This window comes from Hyla sarda, chromosome 1 (assembly GCF_029499605.1).
Source record: "Hyla sarda isolate aHylSar1 chromosome 1, aHylSar1.hap1, whole genome shotgun sequence".
Taxonomy (NCBI): domain Eukaryota; kingdom Metazoa; phylum Chordata; class Amphibia; order Anura; family Hylidae; genus Hyla; species Hyla sarda.
This window is the reverse complement of record NC_079189.1, coordinates 274,728,893-274,747,826: the sequence shown is the minus strand read 5'-3', so window position 1 is coordinate 274,747,826 and position 18,934 is coordinate 274,728,893. Positions and strand designations below refer to the sequence as shown.

At 43.8% G+C, this 18,934-nt stretch overlaps 1 protein-coding gene and 1 pseudogene across 4 annotated transcripts in view; both read right to left on the bottom strand.

Moving 5' to 3' along the window:
• Positions 1 to 764: 764 nt before the first annotated feature.
• MBD3 (methyl-CpG binding domain protein 3) overlaps positions 765 to 18,934 on the bottom strand; it is a 106,758-nt gene continuing 88,588 nt past the window's right edge. For all 4 annotated transcript variants that reach the window (XM_056572526.1, XM_056572516.1, XM_056572540.1 and 1 more), the window contains one exon: positions 765 to 3,881. In XM_056572526.1, coding sequence (XP_056428501.1) covers positions 3,704 to 3,881 — 178 coding nt within the window. In that variant the 3' untranslated portion in view covers positions 765 to 3,703. The remainder of the gene's footprint in view (positions 3,882 to 18,934) is intronic.
• Positions 13,751 to 13,919, bottom strand: LOC130342087 (U2 spliceosomal RNA; annotated as a pseudogene).

Below are 18,934 nucleotides of genomic sequence, written 5' to 3'. Positions count from 1 at the left end.
GCGGCCGACACGCCCCCTCAATACAACTCTATGGCAGAGCCGAAGCGCTGCCTTCAGCAATCTCCGGCTCTGCCATAGAGATGTATTGAGGGGGCGTGTCGGCCGCCGCTTCGTGCGGAGGTCGACACCCGCTATCTGGCAAGAGAGCCTGGCCCCCGTACAGAGAGAACGCAGGGGGCCCAAGCAGTCTGACCCCCCGCGATCTCAAACTTATCCCCTATCCTTAGGATAGGGGATACGTTTTTCACCACTGGACTACCCTTTTAAGGTGAAAATCGGATGGGTCCTTAAGGGGTTAAGTTGCATTACTGAAATAAATTAACTTTTGCACAATATTCAAATTTTTCTATCACCTGTATATTCACATACATATATACACACACACACACAAATGAACAAGCATTTATAGCTTTGTACAAATGTTTAATATTTACTCATACAAAAAGAAACCGTGTAGTGAACAAAGCAGGAATATTTTTTTTTAACAAATACTACACAAAACAACACTGCATTATACAATAGAATCCTATGATGACAAATTACAAGCTATAAAGCCATTAACATCTTTCTACATATTCACTTATGGAAACACTAGGAACAATGTGCATGGTTTAAACATGCATATCATATGTTATTTCTGCACAAGAAACTCCTTTATAGCTTCCAGTACCTATGTGTTGCTTTATAGTCTGTGCTGTAATTTCTCCCTAAATCCTCCTGCTTCATATACACATAAATATCTAGACTTGTATAACAAATGTTGGGAGCAACAGATTCTTAGCTGGCCTACGCTGTCTTTTAGTAACTAGATAGGATTTTTATATTAATCTACGATACCACAAATGTAGTATACTACATAAACGGGAGAGAGAAAGATTTATATTTGCATCACATAGGTCAACATTTTCTTTTTTTTTCTGGAGGACTTCTAGATACTTTATATTTCATGTGCGAACAAGATATTTCTAAGTGGCCTATTAAACATTTTCCAAATAATATTTCAGCTAAAAGGTCAAAGGGGGTATTTCAAAACATTCTATAGTCTGCTAAGGCAGTAAATTAATAAAACTAAACCATATTCCAATTGCCCAGTCCACCACTTCTGTAAATTTACCCATATGATGCACTTTCCTTGTTCTGCTGACGTTTCAAATTCACTGTGCCAGTCAATGTGCTGTCAGAAAAGAACAATTTTAAACATTCTTTTATACTTTTTTAAATAGTCACTTCTAGAATGTTTGTGCAGTTGAGTCACATTATAAGAAATGGTCCAAAAAGGAATTCCTAATTAGGTTCGAGAAGGTACATGACAATTGGTGCTAGGGACCCAATTCTGTCCTTGGTACACCCTATTGCACTACAGTCTACAAGCACTCAATTCTCTTGATATTTGTTTGTCCTAGAAGTGAATATTTTAGGGTTATGTTTTAGCTTGTTTTTTTCTTATGGACTGTATTTGACTTTACACAGAGTATGCAAGATGTTCTGTGATTGTTTACTAAGGGTGCAGTGGTTTTGGTTCATTAGCAGAGTTGGGACAGGGCGTCATCTGGGTACAAAAGCGCTAAAATAGACGAGGGGAGTAGACTGTAGTATAATATTGAATTAAATACACCTTTAAGCAGGACCTCATCTATCAACACTGAATTCCTGTTTTGTCTTTTAAATAAGGTTTTAAAAATAAAGGCTGAACAATGGATGCTACAGGCTACAAAGTCACTTTCTCTGTGACCTTATCAGTTAAGGTTCACACAGCTACCCTCTAAATAAGCTATAATGCATGTGTGAAGTCTGCCTTGCTACAGGATGTCCAAACTTACTTTCCACTTGCTTCACAACCCAATGAATATTTAGTTAAAGGAAAACTGTCAGAATAGTCATCTGCAAGAACCAGTGGTACGGCCTGGTTGTGCGGGCGACGCTGAGAAAAACGATGCTTACAATGCCTGGATCCATTGCGCTGTTAATCTGATATCCCCTCATTTATGAATATGCAAATTTGCAGTAAGTGGCACGGGCGGGGTTACAATCCGGCCTTCGGGCACTGTGACATCAGCGCTGTTTCTTTGGCTCTCGGCCCGGCAAATTATTATTCACTGCCTCCCTCCGCCTCTCGCCGCCCTAATAGAGTTTACTGCACGTGTGCAGCTTCCTGGCTACACTTGGAAGCGGCTTCATAACCATGCTTCCGCTTCCACTTCCGGGTGTAGCCAGGAAGCTGCGCATGCTCCGTAAACACGATTACAGAGCAGGGAAAAAGGGGAGAGGCGGAGGGAGGCAGTGAATAATGACATAATGATTAGCTGGTCCGAGAGCCGAAGAAACAGCGCTGACGTCACAGTGCCTGAAGGCTGGATCGTAACCCCACCCGTGCCACTTAATTTGCATATTCAGAAAGAAGGAGATATTAGACAAACGGAGCACCGGTTCCAGGCATTGTAAGCACAGTTTTTCTTCGCGTCACCCGCACTACCACTGGTATGTGCTGGTGACTATTCTGACAGTTTTCCTTCAGGAAATAAAAAATAAGAACATTACATCAGGGACTCTTCTCATGAGCATTACAGAGACTGTTTGATTCATGTACAGCACATTTGATCAATCAGCAGTACTTACGTTATTGAACTGGATTTTCAGAATCTTAATGTGGATGTACAAGCAATGTAACAGACAGGCAAAATGTCTTCAAGGGATAACAGACTAGTCGTGAACAGAGCTTACAACTAAGTCAATAGCATTTACAATGAACGTTTATTGTTTTCAGTTCAAAGGCACAGGGGAGAATATATTTAATTGTGATACATGTCTGGGCATGTAAATTGACTAGAAAGCAGTAAGGGACAACAACAAAAGAAAACTAACACCTATCTGATCAGCATAAGTATGACAATGTATTTACGAGGTCACTTAACTGTTATTTATATATATTAATGCTTCCATTTAAAGGCTAATTCTATCAGGACAGGTATTTCTTAAAATACAAGGTCGCATAGTGCAATTTTTTTTTCTTGTAAGTGGGAAGTGTATAGATTACAAACATGCCTGTCCTTAGCTTGCTTATGGTTAAGGGAGAGACCCGAAACATGTAACGCTTACACAGTTTCCTGCTTTGTTTATGCTCATGTTTGTGCATTTTACTCAAAATACTGCTCAAATTACTGTTGGCTTTAAAAAGGATTCTGGGGGCTGGATATCTCACTTTACCTGTTGTATGCTACCGGATTCTGCCTCACAACCAGCAGTGAGCCGTTACTCTTCACTGTTTTGCATATAGTAGAACAGCTCTGCCCTATTCACTTTAATGTAGCTGAGCTGAAATACCAAATACAAATAAAGACAGGTGTGGTACTGTTTCTGAAAGAAAGAAGCTATGTACGGTAATGTACAAAGAAGAATATATATATAAAAAAAGAAATACAACACACTGCAACAGCAGCACGTGTATCCTTGGCTTCCCAAATGTACTTTGACTACACGCAAAAATAAATATGATAAAAATAACTGGCAAGAAAGAGTGTAGTGACTAAAGTTTGGAAGGAAGGCAGTTCCAAGTCTAAATCTCCTCTTCGTATATTTGTTGCAGGGTTTGTGTAGTTGTAAGAGTAACTGGTCCTGCACCAGGCCTGATGCCCAAGGGGAAAACTAATTTGCCACAAATCTTTACATACTGGAAGAAGCAGACAGAATTATAAAGACCTAGGAATTATACATCATCTGCTTCCTGCCCACGGACATCATCCTCCTCCTCTTCATCCTCATCAAGATCTTTATCAAGTGGGGCACCTCCATCCTTTGATATTTCCTCAACATGAGCTAGCATGTCCGCCATAAGAGCTTCTTCCAACTTTTTCCTCACCTGCTGTACAAGTTCTTCCTGTTTCCTGAAAAGTGTTATTAAACATTATGAATATAGATATATGGAAAAACCACAATGCTGGATTTGTACAAACAAGTAAATTCTGTAAGCCAAACACCAGTTCTGATTTCAACTACTTCATAAATGGCTCATGTTAGTGTACATTATGGAAGCAAATATTCAACAAGCTACCGTATTTATCAGGGTATACCACGCACCGGCCTATAACACGCACCCTCATTTTACCAAGGATATTTGGGTAAAAAATGTTTTTTACCCAAATATCCATGATAAAATGAGGGTGCGTGTGTGCGCGTGTATACCCTGATATACCCCCAGGAAAGGCAGGGGGAGAGAGGCCGTCGCTGCCCGCTTCTCTCCCCCTGCCTTTCCTGGGGTCTAGAGCGCTGCTGTCGGCCCTTTTCACCCCCTGGTTATCGGCGCCGCTGCCCGTTCTGTCCCCCTGACTATCGGTGTCGTGCGTCCCCAGCGTCGTTGCTATGCACGGCGCGGCGCTGACGTCATGCGCCGCGCCGTTCAGCGCATAGCAATGACGCCGGGGACGCACGACGGAGGCCTGGAGCAGCGCGGACCCGACTCAGGTAATTATGCCACCGGGGATGGGGGGGAGGCAGCGGTGCCGGCAATGGGTGCCGCTGCCCCTTCTCTCCCCCTGGCTGTCGGCGCCGCTTCTCTCTCCCTGGCTATCGGCGCCGGCACCGATAGTCAGGGGGACAGAACGGGGCAGCGGCACCCATTGCCGGCGCCGCTGCCTCCCCCCCATCCCCGGTGGCATAATTACCTGAGTCGGGTCCGCGCTGCTCCAGGCCTCCGTCGTGCGTCCCCGGCGTCATTGCTATGCGCTGAACGGCGCGGCGCATGACGTCAGCGCCGCGCCGTGCATAGCAACGACGCTGGGGACGCACGACACCGATAGTCAGGGGGACAGAACGGGCAGCGGCGCCGATAACCAGGGGGTGAGAAGAGCCGACAGCAGCGCTCTAGACCGCAGGAAAGGCAGGGGGAGAGAAGCGGGCAGCGACGGCCTCTCTCCCCCTGCCTTTCCTGGGGGTGTATCGGCGTATAACACGCACACAGACTTTAGGCTAAAAATTTTAGCCTAAAAAGTGCGTGTTATACGCCGATAAATACGGTATGTATTTCATAAACTCACTTTACATTGCTAATATGTCATTTAATATTCTGAAGCCTTAATTTTCACAAACTCCACAGCCTGCACTAAGGAAAATCTGACTTAAGTTTGCTCTCCCAGAGATTACTCTCATTTGCGCCTATATTTACACGCCACCACTTGGACATTTTCATTTGAAACCAGGTAATCAGTGTGTGTAAGAAAAGGGACCAAATCACTACAGAAATGGATAGAACCCTGGCAAGAGATCAGGAGTGAACAGGCAAGAAAGTGGGACTGCATACCAGACTACAGACTGAATATGCCACATTCATACCACATTTTACACACAGAAGTTGAGTACTTTGGTCATATGGCTATTAACAGTTGGTACTGGAGAAAAGGAGATTTTTTTTGTACTCGCCGTAAAATCTCTCTCGTAGCCCTCATTGGGGGAACACCTTACTGATGGGTATATGCTCTTGCCACTAGGAGGCAATGACACTAGGAAGAAAAAAAAAAAGTCGGCTCCTCCTTGGCAGGATATACCCGCCCACTGGAAGTGAAGTAATCAGTTTTGTCACAAAGCAGTAGGAGAAGCCAACCAAGACAGAAGTCTGAAGGACCCCGTAAAAGAATCCTGGAAAAATCACCCGGACCAAAAGAGGAAGATATGGGTGGGTGCAGTGTCCCCCAATGATGGCTCCGAGAAAGATTTTACGTTGAGTAGAAAAAAAAAAAAAAAAAAACACCTTTTCTGGGTCGCTCTTCATTGGGGGACACCTTACTGATGGGATATCCCAAAGCAGTCCCCTAGGGTGGAAACAATGACCACTAGAGAAAGGGAAAGTCAGAGACCTAACCCTCTCGTCTGTAGGGCCCGCGGACAAGACCCCAGGGCCAGAGAAAACCGAGGCTCAGGAACTGAGCTCCTGGAAGATCCCCCCATCCCTGGAGATGGGCTGGGATGCCAAGGAAAGGGACCGTCTCATGCAGAGACTAAATCTATGGTCCATATAGAGACCAGAAAAAGGTCGACTAGGAAGCCAGCCCGGCCGAAAACATCTCGGGAGGGAGTAGAAAATCAACCTCAAGGAACACAGAACCAGACAGAGGGCGAGCCCGGATGGGAAACCAAAATGGAAAAGGACACAATAAGAGAAAACATCCAGAGTTGACCGATTCAAGAGAACATGGCAAATATAAAAAAAAAAAAAGGGAACCCAGCAGAGCGGGGCACCGGTAGGTCACTCTAGAAGACTGTGGTGTCAGTTTCACACAATTGACACCATCAAGGAAGGATAAATCCCAGGGAGATTGCGCCAAGGGATGAGGAGAACATTGGCAGAACCCAAACAACAGACAGTGGTTAGGGGGATAGAAAAGTGCGCAAGGCACTGTTGAAGAAGGGAAATGCCGTCCTATGAAGTCCCCTAGGAACCCTACGACAACATACAGAGATTATGAAGGGATTGGAATCCTGGAAACCGGTGCTGGGCAAGGAAATCAAGAAATGCCTACAAATGAGAGTAAGAAGCACATGCAAACTAAGAAATCAACAACCATATCATGCTGAGTGGGGGCAGAAATCCCTTTAAAATTTACCTTTTAATAATATACATTAAAATCCACCAAAATAAACCATCACTGCTCAAAATTCGAGCACCAACCAATAGTGCAATGCAGCTACCACATGTTCATGTGGATTTACAAACTTATTTAGACAAAGCTAATTCAAAGAAATATGTATCCCGACGCGTTTCTGCCACTGTAATGTAGCGTCATCAGGGGAATTAGATTGTGGTATATTAGACTATTTATTTCAAATCCATGCAAAGTGAAGCTGCGAAATAAAAATGCAGTATACAGAGACCAAAATGTATATTATTGCAATATTTGGGATGACATCCGATACATAGTGTCTACGCCTTTAAATATGAGGCAGCAGCGCTACTGGAACTGAGTGCAGTCCTCAAGGTAACCTAGAAAATAAAACACATATGCACACAGGGTTTCAGTTTAAACTCCTCCATATAGTTGTAATAGCATATTTGCAGCCTCCATTAGACAGCTGTCACGTCACTCACATGCCCAAATATTGTTCCTGGGTACCTAGAGAAAAAAAAAACACATATGGAGTCCCAATAAGCATTTTGCAATTCCTGACACCTGAAAAGCAATATGATGCAGCATCCGCTTGTGTACTCACTGTCCACTAGGACCATGTCTCAAACTCATTGAGAAAAATTAGTTTGTTAGCTTTCATACCTAAATAATTTTGTTTTTATTTGACAAGGAAGGGGGGAGTGGGGAAGGACCTCCGCATGAAAGATCACAGGACCCTGTGCCCCAATTAAGTCCAAGGGTATGTGCTTATTAGCTTGTGTTGAAGGAGTAGGGCTACCACCCACATGGTGTTAGTTACCAAGTTTGAGATGTACCTCTGAGAATACTAAGCGAAATGCCTTTATTTCATGAACTTCTGCCTTTACTAAGGACGCTACAGTCATATAGAGCGGTGCCCTCTGTAGATGTCAGAGTGGGGCGGGACGCGATGATGTAGCGCTCCGGCGGTAACATATGACATCAGATGCCGGCGTGCTTCCTAGTGAGCGCCTAGTAGCCGCCAGGACGAGGCGGCTCCCCGCCACTCTAACAGCGCACACACTGAGCACCATACCGGACAATAGGCGGCAGGATAGTGAGTACACAAGCGGATGCTGTATGCATCATATTGCTTTTCAGGTGTCAGGAATTGCAAAATGCTTATTGGGAGTCCATATGTGTTTTTTTCTCAAGGTACCCATGAACAATATTTGGGCATATGAGTGACGTGACAGCTGTCTAATGGAGGCTGCAAATATGCTATTATAACCATATGGAGGAGTGTAAACTGAAACCCTGTGTGCTTATGTGTTTTATTTTCTAGGTTACCTTGAGGACTGTACTCCGTTCCAGTAGCGCTGCTGCCTTATATTTAAAGGGGTAGACACTATGTATCGGGTGTCACCCCAAATATTGCAATAATATACATTTGGTCTCCGTATACTGCATTTATATTTTTGCAGCTTATCACTTTGCATGGATTTGACATAATTTGTGTAATATACCACAATCTAATCCCCCTGATGACACTACACTACAGTGGCAGAAACGCGTCAGGATACATATTTCTTTGAATTAGCTTTGTCTAAGTAATTTTTTTAATCCACCTGAACATGTGGTAGCTGCATTGCACTATTGGTTGGTGCTAGAATTTTGAGCACTGATTGTTTATTTTGGTGGATTTTAATGTATATTAAAAAGGTAAATGTTAAAGGGATAAAGGGATTAAGAGATTCTCCCCCCCCCCCCCCCCCCCCCGCACTCAGCATGATATGGTTGTTGATTTCTTAGTTTATAATTCTCCAGAAATATTTGGCTCTATGCAGGCCCCGTGTTGATACTATATTGCATTAGTGACTACTAAGAAGCACATACACACAGCAACCAACAGCGTTGAGAGGAACACCCCCACGGGCAACAGAGCAGACACCTGAGCCACCCTGCACAGGAAAACACCTGGGGGCAGAGGGGGGCCTGAACTGACTAAGTTACTCTAACCAGCCTCCTGCCAGAACAGCATAGGCGTGCGCACAGGGTGTGCCGGGTGTGCACAGGCACACCCTAATCACTGCGGCCGCGGCCTGCTGCTGCAGGACTTTTTTCTTTTTCTCAATACTAAACCCCAGCTCCACCGGACATCCCCGACATCACCAACGCCAACCAACCGGCCCCAACCACTTTTTCAACCAATCTGGTGCAAAAAAAATTCAATTTGGAATATTCCCCCCTCTGTGCCACCATCTTATAGTAAAAGCGTTCTTCTGTTTGCAAAGTAAAGAAATACATGAGTTTTACCATTCAACTTACAATTTTTTTTCAAATCCACAACAAATGAATCCCCATAAACACCAGCAAACATACACACAAGTGGAAGGTCTAGTCAGGGCTGGTGAATGGATTTTTGACACTCTAGGCAAAACCTAATTTTGACAACCCTTTGGCTCCGCCCATTGAACCCCATGGCAAATATAAGATCAGGGGTAGAATTAGTCCAGTAAGCCTCATGGTAAATTCTAGACTTGCCCTCCTCCCTACAATTATAACTATACTGCACCTAATGTGGGGGAACTCTACTGCCAACCTAATGTGGGGGAACTCTACTGCCAACCTAATGTGGGGGTACTCTACTGCCAACCTAATGTGGGGGTACTCTACTGCCAACCTAATGTGGGGGAACTCTACTGCCAACCTAATGTGGGGGAACTCTACTGCCAACCTAATGTGGGGGAAATATATTTCCATCCTAATGTGGGAGATTTATACTGCCAACCTAATGTGTGGGAACTATGCTGCCAACCTAATGTGGGGGAACTATGCTGCCAACCTAATGTGAATACAAAAATATAAAATTGTACTATTCTGATCCCTATAGCACTTTTATTTTTCTGAATGTGGGGATGTATGAGGGTCATTTTTAGCGCTGTGATTTGTAGTTTTTATCGGTACCATTTTTTCTTTTTAGATATTTATGGTATTTGAAGTGACCAAAAATGTGCTAATCTGATTAGTGCACTATTACAACTTTTGGGACCCCACTTCTGATTTTGCCCAGGGCCATGCCAAGCCTAAAACCGGCCCTGGATCCAATCCTCCTACACTATGCAAGCAAGAGTGTGTGTGTGTGTGTGTGTATGTATGTATGTATGTATGTATATATGTGTGTGTATATATATGTGTGTGTGTATATATGTGTATGTGTATATATGTGTGTGTGTGTGTGTGTGTGTGTATATATATGTGTGTGTGTATATATGTGTGTGTATATATATTACACACGCGTGCGCGGAGTGAGTTTGTGCTTTAGGGTGCACAATGTGTATGTGTGTATGTGTACAGGGGTGTGGAAATTTTATAAAAAACTACTTGTCCACGGGACTAAAATGGAGCAAAATCTACTTGTCCCTCATGACGATCCACTTGTCCGGGCCAATTTTCGCTTTTACGCTCTCGTTTTTTTCCTCCTCCCCCTATAATAGCCATAAATAACTACTATAATGACACTTTTAAATTTTTCAATAACATTCTCCGAACCAAAAATATAAATTTATATTTATATATATATATATATATATATATATATATATATATATATAATAATCGGTGAAGTGAAATTGAAATAGTAAAAGATAATTTAGCAGATTTGGTGGTTTTCTTTTCTGCGCCATTTACCTTGTGGTTGAGATAACATGTTAGTTTTATACTTTAGGCGCCTGATTACAGTGGTACCAGATTTGTATCGTTTACGTCATGTTTTACTAATTTCTGGACTTCAGATTTGTATAGTTTACATCATGTTTTACTAATTCAGGACTTTCAAAAAATTTTATTTGCCATTTTTTAACCCCTGTAGCTTTATTTTTTTTCCGCATACCAGGCTGTATGAGGGCTCATTTTTTGCGCCATAATCTGTTTTTTGTATCGGTACCATCTTGGTATTGATCTGACTTTTTAATCGCTTTTTAACTTTTTTTTCTGGGATATTATAAAAATTGCAAATCTGTGGTTTGGTATTTTTTTTACATTTACCGTACGGGATACATAATGTTATATTTTCATAGGTTGTACAATTACGCACGAAGCGATATCAAATATGTTTATTTTTATTATGTTTGCATGTTTTTATATAGGAAAAGGGGGGGATTTGAACTTTTAACATGGAAGGGGTTAATGCAGCGGTCTTCAAACTGTGGCCCTCCAGATGTTGCAAAACTACAACTCCCAGCATGCCCGGACAGCCAACGGCTGTCCTGGCATGCTGGGAATTGTAGTTTTGTAACATCTGGAGGGGCACAGTTTGAAGACCACTAGGTCAATGTGTGTCTTTCAAACTTTTATTAAAACTTTATTTTATTTTATTTATTTATTTATTTTACGCTTTATTAGACTTCTGAGGAATCATTAGATTCCTCAGACAGATGAATAGAGTTCTATTGAACTCTATTACTCTGTGTGCTCTGTGATCCATTGATAGAGCCTGGTCCAGCCAGGATCTATCAATGACAGAGCGGGACAGGAGGAAGCAGAGGTAAGTCCTCCGGCTACCTCCATAGTGGATGGCCCCCCTGTGATCGTGCTGCGGGGGGGGCGATCCACCACACTAGCCCACCAGGGAGCATTCACATGTCCCTTAAGACGCCGCTGTCAGCTTCGACAGCGGCGAACTAAAGGGTTAATAGCCAGCCGCGGCGATCGCCGCATGCTGGCTATTAGCGGCGGCCCCCGGCTACTGAGAACAGCCGGGGGCTGCAGAGTATGGAGCGGGCAGGAATCCTGAGCCTGCTCCATACATACTGCAGAGCGCCGCAAGCATCTCCCTGTGCAGACGCGCCTCCTCCCCTCAGCTCTCCGAAGCTACAGCTGGGGGGAGTGAAGGCAGAGGACGCAGGTCTGCACGGGGAGCAAGAAGCCACGCCCCATCATCTCCCCCCGCATGTCTGAAGAGCAGGGGAGAGAAGACATACACAGCTTCTCATCTCCCCTGCTCTGCTTCCGAGGACACAGGCGGCAGAGTATGGAGCGGGCAGTAGTCGGCAGCCCGCTCCATACAGACTGCAGATCCGCCGCACTTGTCAGGTCCGGCCCTGCTTGCCCGAAGCCGAGCTAAGGGCCGGACAAATTCACCTGCCCGGCGCCCAAAACTGCTAGTCCCGGGCGTCGGGCGGTAGAAATTCCAAATCCCTGGTGTGTATATCCACACATATACACATATATATATATATATATATATATATATATACACACACATATATATATACATATATATATATATATATATATATATATATATATATACATACATATACACACACATACATATACACACACATACATATACACACACATACATATACACACATACAAACACACACATGCGCGGAGTGAGTTTGTGCTTTAGGGTGCACACTCTAATGCAATAGGCTGCGCACGCCTATGCCGAACAGAGGTGCTCTACCATCGCAGGATTGCAGAACAAGACCACCGGAAGGCTCGAGGTACATTACACCGAGCAGAAGGAAGGGCGGACTCTACATGTGCAGAGGACCTAGTATACGTAGGGACACAGACATGGTTACCTCCCGATAGTAGAGGGAAACCAAACGTCAGACACAACGGAAACCGCAGAGATTCCAAAGTCCAGCAGAATGCAAGACAAACAGCACCTAATGGTGTGTCACCACCATGCCCCTCGCAGACCAACATGGCATCTCGTAGAAAAGGGGCACACTTTGTGGAACTTCACATGGAAGGAGTCACCGGACTGTGGCCACGGAAGAGGTAGGAATGGGGAGGTGACCTGGTGGATTAGAAAGCCATGCAGACACAGTCTGGCTACCTGCAATAGAGACCATGGCCACACCGGGTCCCGCATCCAGAACCACACACTAAAAGTAGACTACCAGCCTTGAGCCAAGAGGGCGGCAGGCATGTGGAGAGGGACCTGATAAATTAGGAAACCCCACGAACCAGCATGTGACTCATTGCAAAGGGCTCAGGGAGCAACATGGGGTGACCCACTCGGAACTACATCTAGGCAGTGGGTTACCTGAACTTCCACCACACAGTGACCAGATGTAGCAGTAAACTACGGAGACGACCGCCCGGCTGACAGGAACAATCCTTCGAAACCTCCCACAGACAGTGTGGCACAGGAGTGTGGCCAAACTCATGGGCGACCCGGGTGTGTAGTAGACAATGCAGACGAAGACTGGCTGACTGTCAGCAGACCCTTGTGTCTGCAGGAAACCTCAGACAGTTGCATGCGGCAGCCCAGAGATGGGAGACCGACAGCGGCAGAAACTGTGTAGACAACAGTCTGGCATAATGAGTGTCTCTCCAGGTGCTGGTGATAAGGGAAAACAGTTGGATAGCAATAACTGGGCCCCATGATGCACGTGGAAAGGCAGCAAAACCTAGAAGCCGTGAATAGAATCCCTGTCACCCTGGGAGATCAGAGGAGGTTTAGGTGCCAAGTATTGTATCCACTTTGCCCAGCAAAGGGTCCACAGGACACGCCAGGTCACTCCACCTGACACCACGCACTAGCAGTTAGGTATCGTAACTTCAGCTGCAGACACTTCAGCCCTTGGAGAAGCGACGGGCAGCAGAGAAAACCACAAGACTACTGTCCGGCCCAATGAGAGCAGGTGCAATCCATGGCCACGCAAGGACACCAGAGACCTCGCACTGGACATTGTGATCCGGGACAGCAGCTGCGGATGTGGCAGCTTGTGGAGGAGGTAATGTATGTACACGTCAAGAACACCTGCTGACCCGGCAAACATGTCATGACTAGAGATGAGCTAACTTACAATAAATTCGATTTGTCACGAACTTCTCGGCTCAGCAGTTGATAACTTATCCTGCATTAATTAGTTCAGTTTCAGGTGCTCCGGTGGGCTGGAAAAGGCTCATCTCTAGTCATGACAACCAGTGGTAGAGGAGAAAGTCCTGATTGGAACCGGCATACTTCCAAGGAATCATGAAATCCCTGGCATGATCCGCCACAGTGATTCACGTATGCCTCCAACAGAGAAAGAAACTTGGCGAAGCAGGAATGCCAGAGTCATACCTCCACTGACTCAATGCAGTGTGTCATATCAGGACTCATACAGGGTGATGGAGACCGGAAGGGGGCCCCTATATAAGCAGATTTTTTTTGTGTGTGTGCTGTACCCGAAGATACCACCCTAGCAGTCAATGCATGGGGCGACAGAAGCAAGCTTCCAAAATCGGCCCACGTACTGAAAAATGCAGGGGAAGAATCAGATATTAAACTGATAAGAACCTACGCTGCACTTGATCTTAGCCAATAGGCCGAAAAGCGATAGATAGCACAGGCTAAGGCTGTACATTGTGCCCCCAGAGGTCACAAGGCACAATATTATAGGCCACAAGAGGGCACCAACCACCACTAAATGGTCATAAAGACCAGCAGAAGAGATTCACTTTTTATTTTATTTTAAGATCTTAAGATTGTGCTTTCCACCTTCTGGGTATTAGCAATCCAATGGTCATTTTTATTATTTAGCCCAGACTCCAGCCCCTATATCGAGCATTGTATTTTCTTATATTGTGAGACATCATTAAGGTTGTAGTCATGAACGCATCATGCGTTCCAGGAGATCTGTGGGATGCCCTGCGTATTCTATTCCCCTCCGTTCCCTGATATGCACTTTACGTCCGAGACTTCCGGTAACTGACACACATTCTGCTACTAATACGGAAGGCATTGATTACTATGGTACTCCCACAGACCGGAAGAACATTCTCCCTCCGGAAGATTCCATCCAATAGCTTCCATCCAATAACGATGTGATTTACAACACCAGCGGAGTTAGTGGAGAACTGGATGTGATTATATTATTATTGGCAGGCCGAAACTTTTCCCAGCAACGGCATTCCCGGAAGTTATGAACTGCGCAGTGCTCGTTAGATGGACGGAGCAAAGAGGCTCATAAGTCTATTTATATGTTATATTGTAATATTTATCTGAGCCTGAGTAAGGGGAACTTTGCCATATCCCCATAAAAGCATGGCTATTGGCATTTTATTGTTTTTACTAAGTGGAATAAATCCTGTTTCTACACTCACTGGAACTGGACTTATATGTGGAATAAGCTGTAAGTCATTGGAGTGGTTGTGAGAACGCCTACTTGCAGGGGGGTACTAGAGTGTACACTATAGCCCCCCCCAATGTAGAGTAAGTTATACTCTTATGTGCCATATTAATTTCATTGTTAAAATTGCACTCTGATCGCTGGTCCTTATATTGCTTTTTTGTATACTATATGCATAGCACTGAACAGTATTAGCAATCCAATGATTGCTATAAGTTGCTATAAAGCGCCCCATCTCCAATAAAAATGGAAATCGTCCAATCCCCCCCACTATTTTATCCAAAAAAAGCATTAAAAACATTTGTGTCTATAATCTATCCATATATATATATATATATATATATATATATATATATATATATATATATTTATTTGGAATTGCCAAATATAATTTAAACGATCCCGTACGGAGAATGGCATAAACGTAAAAGCAAAAAGGCCAAAAATGCTGTTTTGTCACATCACAAAAAAAAAAAAAAAAGAAATGCAATCAAATATAAGTAACAGTCGTGCCAAAAAAAAAAAAAAACTACAGATGGCACAAGAAATTATCCCTCATACAGCCATGTATTTGGAAAAATTTGAGAGTTATAGGGGGTCAGAAATGAATAGAAATGTATGTAATCATGGGTATCACTTTAATCCTATTGACTCCTAGAATAAAGAAAACATGTTATTTTTACAAAGTACCTCTTGAAAAAGGGAAACCGAAACGATCGTAGGGGTCGGTCGCAGAGTTCGCTATCCCACATGGGTAGGTTACACATTGACTTTTACTGAATACTTAGACATGTTGTCCCCAATATCATTGTATTTCACTATGCACTCTCAGACCTGGCTATATACCAGTTCTGGGCTATATTACTAGCTAATCTTGATACATTATTATGCAGCATTTGTATAGATAGCCCACAGTGGCTAAACTGTATTATTCCATAGATTGCTATATATAGGGTGAGGACAATTTCTATGTACTCATTTGTATGTATTATTCTTACTCTGCGCCAGATATTTTTGTGTTGGATTTCCATTGCAATACTTCACTTTTTTTGCATCTATATGTTTTTTATGTAAAACATTTTCAATAAAGATTTATACGTTTATACTTAAGGTGGTGTTATAACTCCAATTTCTCTGTATACATTCATTTATGGAGTTCCCCTGTCCTTGACAGGATTAGTACACACTCCCCTATGGGTGCCATTGGGGCACATGGGAGTGTATGGTGTATTTTTTTAGGACTTTGGTATTCAATATTTTTACAACATGTACAGTGTGAAAACGAAACCATCCAAAATATGCAAACTTTCAGTTTTCTTTTCAATTTTTTGGGGGTTTGTCTAAATTTTAAGTTAAAATGAGTGATGTCATTACAAAGTACAAATTGTTGCACAAAAAAAACAAGCCCTCACATGGCTCAGTGGATGAAAATATATAAATTACGATTTTTTTTTTAGAAGGCGAGGAAGAAGGAAAAAATAAAATAAATAAGATAGGCTGGGCCCCCGTTGGCCGTCTGTCTCTGCCGCCTACTAAGCCAGCCCCCTTACTTAGCATCAAGGTTATCTTCAACTCCACTTACTAGAGACGTGGACTCACATGCCCCCTGAGCGCAGCACCAGGTCGGCAGAGCACATGCGCTGAAGTTTTTTACCCAGCTCTCATGTCCCGATGACGTAAGAGCTGTGCGTCGGGAGAGCCGATCTGTGCAGAGTGAATGCGCATGCAGTAGTCCCTCGCTACCCGGAACTTTACCAGGGAATAACTCAGCGGCCAGTGGACAAGTGACAAGTAAGTGACCTCTGTATTGGGTTTAGTGTGGGTGAACTGGCTGACAGTTTTCCTTTAACCCCTTAAGGACCAGGCCATTTTACACCTTAGGACTAGAGCGTTTTTTGAACATCTGACCACTGTTACTTTAAACATTAATAACTCTGGAATGCTTTTACCTATCATTCTGATTCCGAGATTGTTTTTTCGTGACATATTCTACTTTATGTTATTGGTAAAATTTTGTCGATACTTGCATAGTTTGTTAGGGAAAAATTCCAAAATTTGATGAAAAAATTGAAAATTTTGCATTTTTCTAACTTTGAAGCACTCTGTAAGGAAAATGGATATTCCAAATCATTTTTTTTAATTCACATATACAATATGTCCACTTTATGTTTGCATCATAAAATTTACGTGTTTTTACTTTTGGAAGACACCAGAGGGCTTCAAAGTTCAGCAGCAATTTTCCAATTTTCCACAACATTTCCAAACTCACAATTTTTCAGGGACCAGTTCAGGTTTGAAGTGGATTTGAAGGGTCTTCATCTTAGAAATACCCCACAAATGACCCCATTATAAAAACTGCACCCCCCAAAGTATTCAAAATGACATTCAGTCAGCCTTTTAACCCTTTAGGTCACAGGAATAGCAGCAAAGTGAAGGAGAAAATTCACAATCTTTACACTCACATGTTCTTGTAGACCCAATTTTTGAATTTTTACAAGAGGTAAAAGGAGAAAATGTATACTTATATTTGTAGCCCAATGTGTCTCGAGTAAGCACATACCTCATGTCTATGTAAATTGTTCGGCGGGAGCAGTAGAGGGCTCAGAAGCGAAGGAGCGACAAGGGGATTTTGGAGAGTACGTTTTTCTGAAATGGTTTTTGGGGGGCATGTTGCATTTAGGAAGCCCCTATGGTGCCAGAACAGGAAAAAAAAAACACATGGCATACCATTTTGGAAACTAGACCCCTTGAGGAACGTAACAAGGAATTAAGTGAGCCTTAATACCCCACAGGGGTTTCACGACTTTTGCATACGTAAAAAAAAAAAAATTCACTAAAATGTGTGTTTCTCCCCCAAATTTCACATTTTTTCAAGGGTTAATAGCAGAAAATACCCCCCAAAATTTGTAACCCCATCTCTTCTGGGTATGGAGGTACCCCATAAGTTGACCTGAAGCGCACTATGGGCGAACTACAATGCTCAGAAGAGAAGGAGTCATATTTGGCTTTTTGAGAGCAAATTTTGCTCGGGGGCATGTCGCATTTAGGAAGCCCCTATGGTGCCAGGACAGCAGAAAATATCTACATGGCATACCATTTTGGAAACTAGACCCCTTGAGGAACGTAACAAGGGGTACAGTGAGCATTTACCCCCCCCCCCCCCACTGGTGTCTGTCAGATCTTTGGAACAGTGGGCTGTACAAAATTTTTTATTTGCACAGCCCACTGTTCCAAAGATCTGTCACCACACCAGTGGGGTGTAAATTCTCACTGCACCCCTCATTACATTCCGTGAGGGGTGTAGTTTCCGAAATGGGGTCACATGTGGGGTTTTGTTTTTTTTTGCGTTTGTCAAACCGCTGTAACAATCAGCCACCCCTGTGCAAATCACCTCAAATGTACATGGTGCACTCTCCCTTCTGGGCCTTGTTGTGTGCCCCCAGAGCACTTTGCGCCCACATATGGGGTATCTCCGTAGTCGGGAGAAATTGCATTACAAATTTTGGAGGGCTTTTTTCCCCTTTTACCTCTTGTCAAAATGAAAAGTATAGGGCAACACCAGCATGTTAGTGTAAAAAAATTTATTTTTTTACACTAACATGCTGCTGTAGACCACCTCTTTACCTTTTCATAAGGGGTTAAAGGAGAAAAAGCCGCCCAAAATTTGTTAGGCAATTTCTCCCGAGTACGGCGATACCCCATATGTGACCCTAAACTGTTGCCTTGAAATAAGACAGGGCTCCTAAGTGAGAGGGCCATGTGCATTTGAGGCCTGAATTAGGGATTTGCATAGTGGTATTCTACGCCGGTGATTTCCAAACAGGGTGCCTCCAGCTGTTGCAAAACTCCCAGCATGCCTGGACAGTAGGGATCGACCGATTAACGGTATGGCCGATATTATCGGCCGATAATCACGATTTTGGGTATTATCGGTATCGGCAATTATCTTGCCGATAAGCCGATAATGCCCCGCCCCCCCCCCCCCCGCACCCTCAACCCGCCGCACCGCACCCCAACCCACCTCGTCGCACCCCCCCACCGTGATGCTAGGCGGTATACCGGTATGGATTTTTGCCCATACCGCTATACCGGTCGGGCCCCTCCCCCACCCTTCGAGTCAATAAAAATATTAAACTTACCCGTAATGGGGGTGGTCCGGGCCATCCATCCTTCCTTCCTGTAGTGTCCGGGGGCGTTCCGGGTGAATAGTGAACCGGTCCGGGC